Source organism: Ranitomeya imitator, chromosome 6 (assembly GCF_032444005.1).
Source record: "Ranitomeya imitator isolate aRanImi1 chromosome 6, aRanImi1.pri, whole genome shotgun sequence".
In the NCBI taxonomy this organism is placed as follows: domain Eukaryota; kingdom Metazoa; phylum Chordata; class Amphibia; order Anura; family Dendrobatidae; genus Ranitomeya; species Ranitomeya imitator.
Genome location: NC_091287.1, coordinates 125,120,897 through 125,135,787, shown reverse-complemented (window position 1 = coordinate 125,135,787; position 14,891 = coordinate 125,120,897). Strand labels below are relative to the sequence as shown.

The 14,891-nt window shown below is 41.7% G+C and overlaps 1 protein-coding gene across 1 annotated transcript in view; it reads right to left on the bottom strand.

The window, feature by feature from the left end:
* LOC138642126 (collagen alpha-4(VI) chain-like) overlaps positions 1-14,891 on the bottom strand; it is a 303,123-nt gene that overhangs the window by 33,564 nt on the left and 254,668 nt on the right. The window contains exons 39-40 of the mRNA XM_069730063.1: positions 13,313-13,984; positions 848-929 (exon numbers count right to left, since the gene is read on the bottom strand). Of these exons, the coding sequence (XP_069586164.1) occupies positions 848-929; positions 13,313-13,984 (754 nt within the window). The remainder of the gene's footprint in view (positions 1-847; positions 930-13,312; positions 13,985-14,891) is intronic.

Sequence of the window (14,891 nt, the reverse complement as noted above, 5' to 3'; positions counted from 1 at the left end):
CTTTAGAACCTACAATCAACCATTACTGTGTGGCTGTGCAATTCTGTGAAGCATTTTTTTTAAAGAAAATATGCCAAAAATGTGGAAAAACACGCAGCCAAAGCTATATAAAATTATAGCCAATCATCAGCCTTTTTAAGCAAAACCAGGTGCAACAACATTTTTTTAATCTCCACATGCAATAATAACAAGTCTTCTTGTCCATAAAGAAAACCTGCATGTTCCCCTGACAGTAATAAAACTGCTCAGTTAATGTAAAGGTATGCTATTTTAAATGGTGTGAGTGCCATGTTGCCTACAAATATGCCTCTCTGACAAGGAAAATGATAACATCCATCCATGTAAGACATAGCAGATTATCTACAGCTGTGTTTGTGTGTTGAGGTTTTGTTGCAAAGTTCTGCCATTATTTTTACAAAAATAGTACACTTTTTTTTCTATGATGGACTCTGCTGTGAATCCAGCAAAACCACAGCAGAACTCAGGATTTATTTTTATGATGCAGAATGGTGAAGAATGTTACCCTCTGTATTGAAAGAGGGAAATCAAAGGTGAAAATGTAATTCTAACATATTGGGCATGGTATCAATTTATAAAATCTCCATCATGCCCTTAATTTTTCATTGTTTCCACTATGTGTGGATGAGGCTTTTAAAACTCTTCAACATTTTTTGTATTGGCAGAACCACCCAGAAAGTCCACATCAAACCCGTCACATCTGAATGAAGACTCAAAGAATATAGCAAAATATAGTGAAGATGTATTTCTTGCCATAACAAATATAAAAGAAATTAAGTACCAATATATGAAAAACTACACATAAAAGTCTAAATATCCTGTTACACACCTTTCTGTTAAAGAGAAAACAGAGTCCCCACGACCTTCACATTCTCCTTGAAAAGCTGGAGAGGGGTAGGTGTTTATGTTATCTGAAAATAATAATCAGTCATTAACTTTTTCAGAATTGGACAAAATAAATTGCCCCATTTAATATAAAGCTAAATTCCTTAACAGTAATCCTACATCTCATACTTTATAAAGCCTTATTCCTGTCACAGAACTGCAATATACTGGAAATTAATGTATAATGGAAATTATTTTGGAATTTTACACAATCTACAGCAAAGGACAGAGCAAGGATAACCAATTAGAAAATTCCTCTGTGTAAAAAACAATAAAGTTATAATTACAAATTTGACATAAAGATTTTATTTTGACATTTACTCTCTATTATACAACTTTGTGTATATATTTTTTTAAGAATTGTTTAAAAGTATGTCACAATCCCTTGAATATCAAGTCCAATGGAAGACACATAGAAGGAGTTTCATTCTTAATTAATATTAATATTTCCTAAAAGTGTGTAATTCATTATGCTTTGATGGGCGAACCATGAATGTTCGGACCGAGGGCATTTGGCAGAACACCTAAAAACAATGTTTGGTTCGGGTACCAGAACAGTACCAGAACCCTATTCAGACGAATGAAAGGCCTGAAAATCCACTGATTGCCATGATTGGCGGTAAGATCATTGACACACTCTTTGGCATTGGCATATCACCAATCTGTGATGTGGAGGAGACTATAGCCCAATAAACAGTATTTTGCTTTTGTAAACTCCACGTGACCTTCCCAGTGGTTTTTCTATTTAATTTAATTTTTTTAATTTTTTTTGTCTTAGATTGTTTATAATATGCTGCAATAGGATGATAAGGATTAGAGATGGGCAAACCCAAACAGTAAAGTTCGGGGGCCGTATCGAATACCTAGTCTGTTACTGTTCGGGTTCAGAACCCCGAGCATTGTCTGACTCCTACGCTGTCATCTGTGTGACAGCGCGAGAAACACCGACGGCTCTGATCAGCAGTAAGATCATTACCACCAGAGATCTGCAGTTCCCACACTGTCAGATGACAGTGTGAGCCAGCAACTGTGACCGGCAGTAAAAAGGTTACCACCAGTCAGAAGCAACAGCTGATGAGAGAGTACTACTCTCATCAGCCTACGCCTGCTGCTGATGGGAGTATTTATTAGCCAGCGCCTGTGCTATAAATACATTAGTTAATTAAAAAAAAAGTTGGGTGTTTTTTATTTTTGATAACCAGCACAGGCAAAACTGAGTATAGCTTTGCTTTTTTTATTTCAAATAAAGGTGTCTGTGTTATTATTTCAATTAAAGGATCGGGTTAGTAAAGTGGGTGTCGTATAGATGCCTCTCCTTTACTAACCCCAGTGCGCGATGTCAGCAGCCATAAAACAGCTGACATCAACCCCACATATATTACCTCACTTGCCCCAGCACCAAGGCAAGTGGGAAGAGCCGAGCAAAGCGCCAATATTGGTGCAACTAATAGAGGCGCTTTTTGTGGGCTGCTTAGGGTGGGGGAGCCAATATCAATGCCCTTACCAGTCTGAGAATACCGTCCCCGAGCTGTCTGCTTTAGCTTGGCTGGTTGTCAAAAATGGTGGGGATCCTACATAATTTTTTAAAATTATTTGTTTAAATAATTAAAAAAACTGTGTGGGACTCCTTTATTCTTGATAACCAGCCATGATAAAGCTGATAGCTGAGGGTTGTATTCCAGAGTTGTTACTTTTGCCTGCGCTGATCATCAAAAATAGAACAGACTCACGTCATTTTTTAATTTATTTATTTATAGTACAGGTGCCGGCTGATGAATACTCCCATAAATGGTGGCGGCTGTCTGTTATCTGTGACAGCAGGGGTAGGCAAATGAGAGTAGTACAGAGTACAGAGTACGCTCTCTCTCTTACCGCCTGTGACCAGTGCAAACCTTTCTATTGCCAGTCACAGATGCTGGCTCACACTCTCATCTGACAGCATGGGAACCGCAGCTCTCTGACTGGCGATGATGATCTTACCACCGATTAGAGCCGCCGTTTTTTCTCGCGCTGTCACACAGATGACAGCCTGGGAAACAGCCAATGTTTGGGGTGCTGAACCCAAATAGCAAAATTAACTTCCTGGAGAAGTCCGTGTTTGGGATCTGTGCACGTACACTAAGTGTTCAGTACGGACCTCAAACTTTACTGTTTGGCTTTGCCCATCTCTAATCCTTATCATGCTGTTACAGCACATCGTAAATAATCTAAGACAAAATAAAAGAAAAAAAAATAAATGAAATTCGAAAACCACTGGGGAAGTCAAGTGGAGTTTACAAAAGCAAAATATTATGTATTGGGCTATAGTGTAGGCTCCTCCACAGCACAGATTGGCAACATGCCAATGCCATAATGATGCAAGAGTGTATCAAGGGAAAAGAAAATGGATAGAAAACCACACTTCTTAGAGGGAGTTATATTGCAGGGTTACATGTATATCCAGATGGTTTCTATCTGTTATCCTGATAACCTGTGATGTCATGTTCCTTTGATATTAATATGTTCCTACAGACTTGTTCACTGTGTGAGTAGCCCATGTGTTCCTGTTTCCATAATTGTTCTCTTGTGTCTACAAGACTGGGGAGTTACCCACCACTCCTCTTGGGCTATCTGCACAAAAGCTGTTCCACTCAGCATGTCTACATGGACTTTTCCTCTCTGAACCCTGTTCACACAGGTAAAATACAGATGATCAGGTTTTTAAATACATGAGATAGGGAATGCATACATCAGTTAGGACTGCTCTGATATGGGTATACCTTGACGTTTGGTGGAGCAGCTTAGTATACATTTTTGGCAAAAAACGTATCAACCAAATACCCTGTTTTTTACATCTTTTTACTAGCACTTGCGGATTACTGTGATTTTTTTAAGCTGAGTGTTTTTGGTTCTACTATGCTCTTTTGTGTCTTCAAGTTTCTTGGTGGTGTGTGAGCATGTTCCTACAGACTTGTTCACTGTGCAAGGAGCCCATGTGTTCTTCTTTCCATAATTGTTCTCTTGTGTCTACAAGACTAGGGAGTTACCCACCACTCCTCTTGGGCTATCTGCAAAAAAGCTGTTCCACTCAGCATGTCCACATGGACTTTTCCTCTCTGAACCCTGTTCACACAGGTAATATACAGATGATCAGGTTTTTAAATACATCAGTTAGGGATTGCATACATCAGTGAGGACTGCTCTAATATGGGTATACCTTGACGTTTGGTGGAGCAGCTTAGTATACATTTTTGGCAAAAAACGTATCAACCAAATACCCTGTTTTTTACATCTTTTTACTAGCACTTGCGGATTACTGTGATTTTTTTAAACTGAGTGTTTTTGGTTCTACTATGCTCTTTTGTGTCTTCAAGTTTCTTGGTGGTGTGTGAACATGTTCCTACAGACTTGTTCACTGTGCAAGTAGCCCATGTGTTCCTGTTTCCAATTCTAGCATTTTGTATTTTTTCATGATGGCATTTATCAGGTGGGATAATTATTTTTATGTTTTTATAGACCAAGCTATTGCGCATCTTGTGTTACCCAATGTGTTACTTTTTTTTATTTCTTTAGTTTTAACAAGAGAAAATGTGATGATAAAAATGTTTACATTAAAAAAAACATTTCTATATATTTAAAAACAAAATTTGTTTTTTTACTTTACTTTTTTAAGTTTTCTTAGGCGAATTGAACCTGTGATCCCTGTTATGATAAGATAATTCAGTACCACAATGGACATAGAGGTCAGAGCACATACAGTGACCTGACAATAACCCAAAAACATAGAACGAGCTCTGAGACGTGGGAACTCTGCTGACCGCAATCCCTAATCCTCTCCAACCACACTAGAGGCAGCCGTGGATTGCGCATAACGCTACCTATGCAACTCGGCACAGCCTGAGAAACTAGCTAGCCTGAAGATAGAAAATAAGCCTACCTTGCCTCAGAGAAATACCCCAAAGGAAAAGGCAGCCCCCACATATAATGACTGTGAGTTAAGATGAAAAGACAAACGTAGAGATGAAATAGATTTAGCAAAGTGAGGCCCGACTTTCTGAACAGAGCGAGGATAGGAAAGGTAACTTTGCGGTCAACACAAAACCCTACAAAAACCACGCAAAGGGGGCAAAAAGACCCTCCGTACCGAACTAACGGCACGGAGGTACACCCTCTGCGTCCCAGAGCTTCCAGCAAGCAGGAAAAAACAAATATACAAGCTGGACAGAAAAAACAGCAAACAAAATAGCAAAGCGGAACTTAGCTATGCAGAGCAGCAGGCCACAGGAACAATCCAGGAGGAAACAGGTCCAATACTAGAACATTGACTGGAGGCCAGGATCAAAGCACTAGGTGGGGTTAAATAGAGCAGCACCTAATGACTTCACCACATCACCTGAGGGAGGAAACTCAGAAGCCGCAGTACCACTTTCCTCCACCAACGGAAGCTCACAGAGAGAATCAGCCGAAGTACCACTTGTGACCACAGGAGGGAGCTCTGCCACAGAATTCACAACAGTACCCCCCCTTGAGGAGGGGTCACCGAACCCTCACCAGAGCCCCCAGGACGATCAGGATGAGCCATATGAAAGGCACGAACAAAATCGGGAGCATGGACATCAGAGGCAAAGACCCAGGAATTATCTTCCTGAGCATAACCCTTCCACTTAAACAGATACTGGAGTTTCCATCTTGAAACACGAGAATCCAAAATCTTCTCCACAATATACTCCAACTCCCCCTCCACCAAAACCGGGGCAGGCGGATCAACAGATGGAACCATAGGTGCCACGTATCTCCGCAACAATGACCTATGGAATACGTTATGTATGGAAAAAGAATCTGGAAGGGTCAGACGAAAAGACACAGGATTAAGAACCTCAGAAATCCTATACGGACCAATGAAACGAGGTTTAAACTTAGGAGAGGAAACCTTCATAGGAATATGATGAGAAGATAACCAAACCAAATCCCCAACACGAAGTCGGGGACCCACACAGCGTCTGTGATTAGCCAAACGTTGAGCCTTCTCCTGGGACAAGGTCAAATTGTCCACTACATGAGTCCAAATCTGCTGCAACCTGTCCACCACAGTATCCACACCAGGACAGTCCGAAGACTCAACCTGCCCTGAAGAGAAACGAGGATGGAACCCAGAGTTGCAGAAAAACGGCTAAACCAAGGTAGCCGAGCTGGCCCGATTATTAAGGGCGAACTCAGCCAAAGGCAAAAAGGACACCCAGTCATCTTGATCAGCAGAAACAAAGCATCTCAGATATGTTTCCAAGGTCTGATTGGTTCGTTCGGTCTGGCCATTAGTCTGAGGATGGAAAGCCGAGGAAAAAGACAAGTCAATGCCCATCCTTGCACAAAAGGCTCGCCAAAACCTCGAAACAAACTGGGAACCTCTGTCAGACACGATATTCTCTGGAATGCCATGTAAACGAACCACATGCTGGAAGAACAATGGCACCAAATCAGAGGAGGAAGGTAATTTAGACAAGGGTACCAAATGGACCATCTTAGAGAAGCGATCACAGACCACCCAAATGACTGACATCTTTTGAGAAATGGGAAGATCTGAAATAAAATCCATAGAGATATGTGTCCAAGGCCTCTTCGGGACCGGCAAGGGCAAAAGCAACCCACTGGCACGAGAACAGCAGGGCTTAGCCCGAGCACAAATCCCACAGGACTGCACAATAGTATGCACATCCCGCGACAGAGATGGCCACCAAAAGGATCTAGCCACTAACTCTCTGGTACCAAAGATTCCAGGATGACCAGCCAACACCGAACAATGAACCTCAGAGATAACTTTATTCGTCCACCTATTAGGGACAAACAGTTTCTCCGCTGGGCAACGATCAGGTTTATTAGCCTGAAATTTTTGCAGCACCCGCCGCAAATCAGGGGAGATGGCAGACACAATTACTCCCTCTTTGAGGATACCCGCCGGCTCAGATAAACCCGGAGAGTCGGGCACAAAACTCCTAGACAGAGCATCCGCCTTCACATTTTTAGAGCCCGGAAGGTACGAAATCACAAAGTCAAAACGGGCAAAAAACAGCAACCAACGAGCCTGTCTAGGATTCAAACGCTTGGCAGACTCGAGATAAGTCAAGTTCTTATGATCAGTCAAGACCACCACGCGATGCTTAGCTCCTTCAAGCCAATGACGCCACTCCTCGAATGCCCACTTCATGGCCAGCAACTCTCGATTGCCCACATCATAATTTCGCTCAGCAGGCGAAAACTTCCTGGAAAAGAAGGCGCATGGTTTCATCACCGAGCAATCAGAACTTCTCTGCGACAAAACAGCCCCTGCTCCAATCTCAGAAGCATCAACCTCGACCTGGAACGGGAGCGAAACATCTGGTTGACACAACACAGGGGCAGAAGAAAAACGACGCTTCAACTCTTGAAAAGCTTCCACAGCAGCAGAAGACCAATTGACCAAATCAGCACCCTTCTTGGTCAAATCGGTCAATGGTTTAGCAATACTAGAAAAATTGCAGATGAAGCGACGATAAAAATTAGCAAAGCCCAGGAACTTTTGCAGACTTTTCAGAGATGTCGGCTGAGTCCAATCATGGATGGCTTGGACCTTAACAGGGTCCATCTCGATAGTAGAAGGGGAAAAGATGAACCCCAAAAATGAAACCTTCTGAACACCAAAGAGACACTTTGATCCCTTCACAAACAAAGAATTAGCACGCAGGACCTGAAACACCGTTCTGACTTGCTTCACATGAGACTCCCAATCATCCGAGAAGATCAAAATGTCATCCAAGTACACAATCAGGAATTTATCCAGGTACTCTCGGAAGATGTCATGCATAAAGGACTGAAACACTGATGGAGCATTGGCAAGTCCGAATGGCATTACTAGATACTCAAAATGGCCCTCGGGCGTATTAAATGCAGTTTTCCATTCATCGCCTCGCAATAATACGCACAAGATTATACGCACCACGAAGATCTATCTTGGTGAGCCAACTAGCCCCCTTAATCCGAGCAAACAAATCAGATAACAACAGCAAGGGGTACTGAAATTTAACCGTGATCTTGTTTAGAAGGCGGTAATCTATACAAGGTCTCAGTGAACCATCCTTCTTGGCTACAAAAAAGAACCCTGCTCCTAATGGCGACGATGACGGGAGAATATGCCCCTTCTCCAAGGACTCCTTCACATAACTCCGCATAGCAGCGTGCTCAGGCACAGATAAATTAAGCAGTCGACCTTTTGGGAATTTACTACCAGGAATCAAATCGATAGCACAATCACAATCCCTATGCGGAGGTAGGGTATCGGACTTGGGCTCATCAAAAACATCCCGGTAATCAGACAAGAACTCTGGAACCTCAGAAGGGTTGGATGACGAAATAGTCAGAAATGGGACATCACCATGTACCCCCTGACAACCCCAGCTGGACACAGACATGGATTTCCAATCTAATACTGGATTATGGACTTGTAGCCATGGCAACCCCAACACGACCACATCATGCAGATTATGCAACACCAGAAAGCGAATAACCTCCTGATGTGCAGGAGCCATGCACATGGTCAGCTGGGTCCAGTACTGAGGCTTATTCTTGGCCAAAGGCGCAGCATCAATTCCTCTCAATGGAATAGGACACTGCAAGGGCTCCAAGAAAAACCCACAACGCCTAGCATACTCCAAGTCCATCAAATTCAGGGCAGCGCCTGAATCCACAAATGCCATGACAGAATAAGATGACAAAGAGCAGATCAAGGTAACGGACAGAAGAAATTTTGACTGTACCGTACCAATGGTGGCAGACCTAGCGAACCGCTTAGTGCGCTTAGGACAATCAGAGATAGCATGAGTGGAATCACCACAGTAGAAACACAGCCCATTCAGACGTCTGTGTTCTTGCCGTTCAACTCTGGTCAAAGTCCTATCGCACTGCATAGACTCAGGTTTAAGCTCTGGTAATACCGCCAAATGGTGCACAGATTTACGCTCACGCAAGCGTCGACCGATCTGAATGGCCAAAGACATAGACTCATTCAGACCAGCAGGCATAGGAAATCCCACCATGACATCCTTAAGGGCTTCAGAGAGACCTTTTCTGAAAATAGCTGCGAGCGCACCTTCATGCCATTGAGTGAGTACGGACCACTTTCTAAATTTCTGACAATATACCTCTATCTCATCCTGACCCTGACACAGAGCCAGCAAATTTTTCTCTGCCTGATCCACTGAATTAGGTTCATTGTACAGCAATCCGAGCGCCAGGAAAAACGCATCGATATTACTTAATGCAGGATCTCCTGACGCAAGAGAAAATGCCCAGTCCTGAGAGTCGCCACGTAAAAAAGAAATAATGATCCTAACTTGTTGAACTGGGTCACCAGAGGAGCGAGGTTTCAAAGCCAGAAATAGTTTACAATTATTTTTGAAACTCAGAAATTTAGTTCTATCTCCAAAAAACAAATCAGGAATAGGAATTCTCGGTTCTAACATAGAATTCTCAACCACAAAGTCTTGAATATTTTGGACTCTTGCCGTGAGCTGATCCACACATGAAGACAGACCTTTAATGTCCATCGCTACACCTGTGTCCTGAACCACCCAAATGTCTAGGGGAAAAAAAGGCAAAACACAGTGCAGAGAAAAAAAATGGTCTCAGAACTTCTTTTTTCCCTCTATTGAGAATCATTAGTACTTTTGGCCTCCAGTACTGTTATGATAAGATAATTCAGTACCACAATGGACATAGAGGTCAGAGCACATACAGTGACCTGACAATAACCCAAAAACATAGAACGAGCTCTGAGACGTGGGAACTCTGCTGACCGCAATCCCTAATCCTCTCCAACCACACTAGAGGCAGCCGTGGATTGCGCATAACGCTACCTATGCAACTCGGCACAGTCTGAGAAACTAGCTAGCCTGAAGATAGAAAATAAGCCTACCTTGCCTCAGAGAAATACCCCAAAGGAAAAGGCAGCCCCCACATATAATGACTGTGAGTTAAGATGAAAAGACAAACGTAGAGATGAAATAGATTTAGCAAAGTGAGGCCCGACTTTCTGAACAGAGCGAGGATAGGAAAGGTAACTTTGCGGTCAACACAAAACCCTACAAAAACCACGCAAAGGGGGCAAAAAGACCCTCCGTACCGAACTAACGGCACGGAGGTACACCCTCTGCGTCCCAGAGCTTCCAGCAAGCAGGAAAAAACAAATATACAAGCTGGACAGAAAAAACAGCAAACAAAATAGCAAAGCAGAACTTAGCTATGCAGAGCAGCAGGCCACAGGAACGATCCAGGAGGAAACAGGTCCAATACTAGAACATTGACTGGAGGCCAGGATCAAAGCACTAGGTGGAGTTAAATAGAGCAGCACCTAACGACTTCACCACATCACCTGAGGAAGGAAACTCAGAAGCCGCAGTACCACTTTCCTCCACCAACGAAAGCTCACAGATAGATTCAGCCGAAGTACCACTTGTGACCACAGGAGGGAGCTCTGCCACAGAATTCACAACAGATCCCTAAATTGCTTATACTACATACTGCAATACCATTGTATTGTAGTAAGTAGTAATAATCACAATCTACAGGCTCCATAGGAGCATTGTCATGGTAGGTATTGGAGCTTCAAGCCATATGAAGCCATTGGCACCCCACTATCGCATTTGCACAATTTAAATGCCGCTGTTAGAGATTGACAGCAGCAGTTAAGTGGTTAACAGCAGCAGAAGAAGCTCAGCTCCACATGCTGCTATTAGAAGCAGATGATGGCTGCATAACACAGACATTACCTGCCAGGAATGATAAACAATCAGTTCCAGAGCTTGCAGCAAAGACGTGGACCCAACATAGGACGTAATAGTACATCATACTGTATTTTAAAATCGGGATTAATATAGATTGCTATCTTATTACCTTTGTGTATCCCAGGGGTGGGGAATCTATTTTCTGCCAAGGGCCATTTAGATATTTATACCATCCTTCGGGGGCCGTACAAACTTTGCCCACAAAGTGCATCCTGACTCTAGCACTGGTTTCAGGATGTAATCTTTCATTGCATACCCTTCAGTGTTCAGTAGTGAACACTGTGTGCGCGTGTGTGTGTGTGTGCTGACAGAGCAAAAATAAATTAATGAGCTGGCTGTAATCAAAACACACATCCCTGCCCAAGAATGTGGTCCCTGAGAATCTGCCCGAGGGCCTGATAAAAGGTCATTGAGAGCCATAAATGGCCCGGGGGCCTGAGGTTCCCCACCCCTGGTGTATCCACTGGATATAAGGACTTGTAAATTATCAATATTTTATTTATGATGTACAATTTGCTATTTTTGATCTGTGTCTCATACTGATTGGAAGCATTCAATCACATTGTTTTACTTAGCATTGAAAAAGCCTTTAAACTCACTTAAGTAAAAGGACTTAGTCTGAAATACATAGATCAGGTGTCTCTTCTTACAAGTGGTTTATATGGTACCTTATAATTTGTACAGAACATATCAACTCTAATTAATTTGTTTTAACCGTTTATTGCAGGGCTTCTCCTACTATGATGCTGATTTCACCAGTGGGGTAGCAGCTGGATGTTAGTGAGGTTCATCTAGGGCGGCCATTTTCTTAGAAGTGACCATATGCTGCACAGTTCCTTCCTGCAGTATTTAGTTTAGCAAAGTAATTGATTGATTGTATTCTACTTGTAACATCATTTTGCTTAGGAGACAATAAAAATGAAGATATTTTTAATTTTAATTTTTGCATAGACTTCCATTACAGATAAGGTTGAGTAGAAAAAGTTTGAGAAAACCCTGGTTGATTGTGATCCTGTTTTTTTCCACTGGATTAAATTGTGTCTTAGCCATGAAAATAGTGCTACTAATTTATAGGAATTGTTCACTTCTGTTAACTTTTTTTTACTTACTTAAATGCATGCCATTGGGGCTAAAAATCATTGTTTTGCAATTGGGTTTTATTGAACGTTTTGCACTGTTTTCCTCCTATAGCCGCTGTTTTACTCTCTCTGTTGCTGGCTACAAAATGAGTTAACTGAGTCGCCCACATTATCTTTATTCCATCATATATGTTGGGGACATGATTTTGTGGTGCTTATTATTATACAGGGGTGACAGGTTCTCCTCTTGATACTGCTGCCTTCCTCACAGATTGCACAGCTCTCCAGTCCATAAAATGGCAGCTGGTGGAGGAGCATGTGACCAATAGTTAGTGCCACAAAATCATGTCCCCAACACATCTGTTACCAGAGATAATGTGGCCAACACCGTTTACTCATTTTGCAGTTGGCAACATAGTTTAATACTGAGGCTATAGAAGACACATGGTGCAAAATGTTAATGAGACCCAAATGCAAAACTATTTTTTAGCCCAATTGCATGCGTTGCCAAAATGAGCTTTTAGTGAGTTTTTGATGCTGCTGAATTTCTGCACCTATAATTTAAATTAGGTTACTTGTGATTTTTCATTAAGTCTTTGTGTGCGTTTTTTTAACATGCTTTTTTATCGCATTTTTCAAGATGCGTTTCTGACACTTCCTTGTATTTGGCTTTGACAAAACTTGTATGTATATTTTTAGGTGCAATTACATGTGTTTTTCATGAGTTTGCGCTGCGGCAACACACTAAAAACACATGTATGTATTTTACCTGTGGATTTCCTGCATCTAATGCAAATCTATGTTAAAAATCTGCACAGATTACCCACAAGAGAAATTGACATGCTGCGGTTTTGAAACATCCACCACAGGTCAGTTTACGCTGACTAAAATAAAAGCACAGTGGTCATGAAATTTATATAAATTCCTTCCACTTTGCTGCAACTGTAAGAAGTTGCGTTTTAGGTACAGCAAAAATATGCAGTATCAAAAATGCACCAAAAGCTCATCATGAGAACTTAACCTTAAGTAAGAAAAAAACAGTCCAGGGTGGACAACCCCTTTAAGAAGAAAACAACTCAACATTAGTGATGAGCGAGTGTGCTCGTTGCTCAAGATTTCCGAGCATGCTCGAGTGTTCTCCTAGTATCTTTGGAGTGCCCGTAGATTATGTTTGTGTCTCCACAGGTGCATGATTTGCGGCTGTTGGACAACCTGAACACATGCAGGAATTGCCTGTTTGTCATGGAATCCCCACATGTATTCAGGCTGTCTAACAGCTGCAAATCATGCACCTACGGGTACTCAAACATAATCTACGAGCACACCCAAGATTCTCGGAGAAAACCCAAGCATGCTTGGAAAACTCGAATAATGAGCACACTCGCTCATCACTACTCAACATCTTTAAATGGACTTTCCCAATTAAGTAGATACATAGCACACACATACATGGGATTAGCAGCATGCAATATGATTTTCACTGTGTACAATAGTATAAGTTTGAAGAACTGCAGTTTCCTTAATTAAGAAAATACTTACGGTTTAGAAGGTTTACAAAGGCCTGGCTGAATCTCTCAGCATAAAGGAGTTCAGGCTTTGACATAGAGAGTAAGTGCAATGCATGCTGATCTTGGGGAAGGCTAGAAAGCTCAACAAGCTCATTGTGATTTATGTCTTTCCCAAAGGCCAACACAAATAGTGTGAATTTTTCACATTTAGCTTTTCGAGATATTTCTTTCAATTTTTCTTTGTCCCAGCTACTTGTTTTGCTGCTGAGCACTGTAAAAATGACTTTATGTCTCCTCAGGTTATGAGCCTTCCTGAATATGTTCTCGATAGCCCATTGGATGGAGTAGCCCAGAGCAGATGGACCTTCAAGCTGTGTAACAACTTCTTCAATGTGTCTCTTCATTAAATTCTTTTCACTGTAAGAATCAAGTCCAAACTCTTCTTTAACAGGAGTCACATTTCTGTTTGGCATGAAGTTGGGTCTGGCCTGTTGAACTAAGGCCACTCTAGCCCCGGTGCCTGGTGCTTTAGGTTGTGGCGATATTACGAAATGGTCAAGCATTGTGCTCACAAAGTCTTTTGCCTTCAAAAAGTTATCACTGCTAACAGTACGAGAACTGTCGAGGATAAAGACTATGTCCATGTCTATTTCAGTAGGAGGGACAGGATCCAGTTCACACTCTTCGTCAGGGGTGCATTTATCTGAAATACATTTCAATATTGGACAAGTTGTTACTATATTATAATTATTATTTTGTGCATTTTTAGAATAAATAGGGAAAAATAACATGCCTAAAAAAAAAGGGTTAAAAAAAGACACATTTTACTAATGTTCTGCTACTTCCTGCTCCTCCACTCTTTGTATCCTGGCCTCTTACAATGATGTTTAGATACTGACATATGACCGCTGCAGCCAATCATCAGACATTGGCTGCAGCAGCCACATGTTTGTATTGCAATGTCATTGCTGCATTAGGAAGAACCGAGAATTGGAGAGGACAGAAAAGCAATGAAATAAAAGCATTAAGAATAATGATCGTGAGTAGAACTTTTATAATATTAAGACATTCTGAGCAGTTTTTAAAAATCTTCCTTAGGCATCCACTTAAATGGATTGTCCATGTTACGTTTATTTTAACAAATGTGTTTGAGTTACAGAATTGCTGTTGTAGCTAATGTATAATAGATTCTTCTCCTTTGTGAGGTGCTACCGACTGGTTACTACAGCCATCTATTCAGACTGTACATCTCTCCAGCTCTCCAAATGATGGAGAAGCATGTGAACAGACATCCCCAGCAGCTTCCTCCAAAAATATCTACAAAGACTTTTTTCGACTAGAAGAGGCTGTAGAACATGTATGGACTCATGCTCCTCCATCAATTGCCATTTTAAGACCTGCAGAGCTGTGCCATCTTTGTGAAAGACCCTGTAATACTTATATAGTAGCAGGTGTCACAGAATCAAGTGCCTATACAAAAAGTGCCGAAACTGAAAGTTGCACATGAAATATGAATTACCACAGCCCATCGTCAAAGGTAACAGATAAGGGAATTACCCACGCAAAAGTCAAAATCATGTCCCCAACACTTTTTTTAATATAATGATATG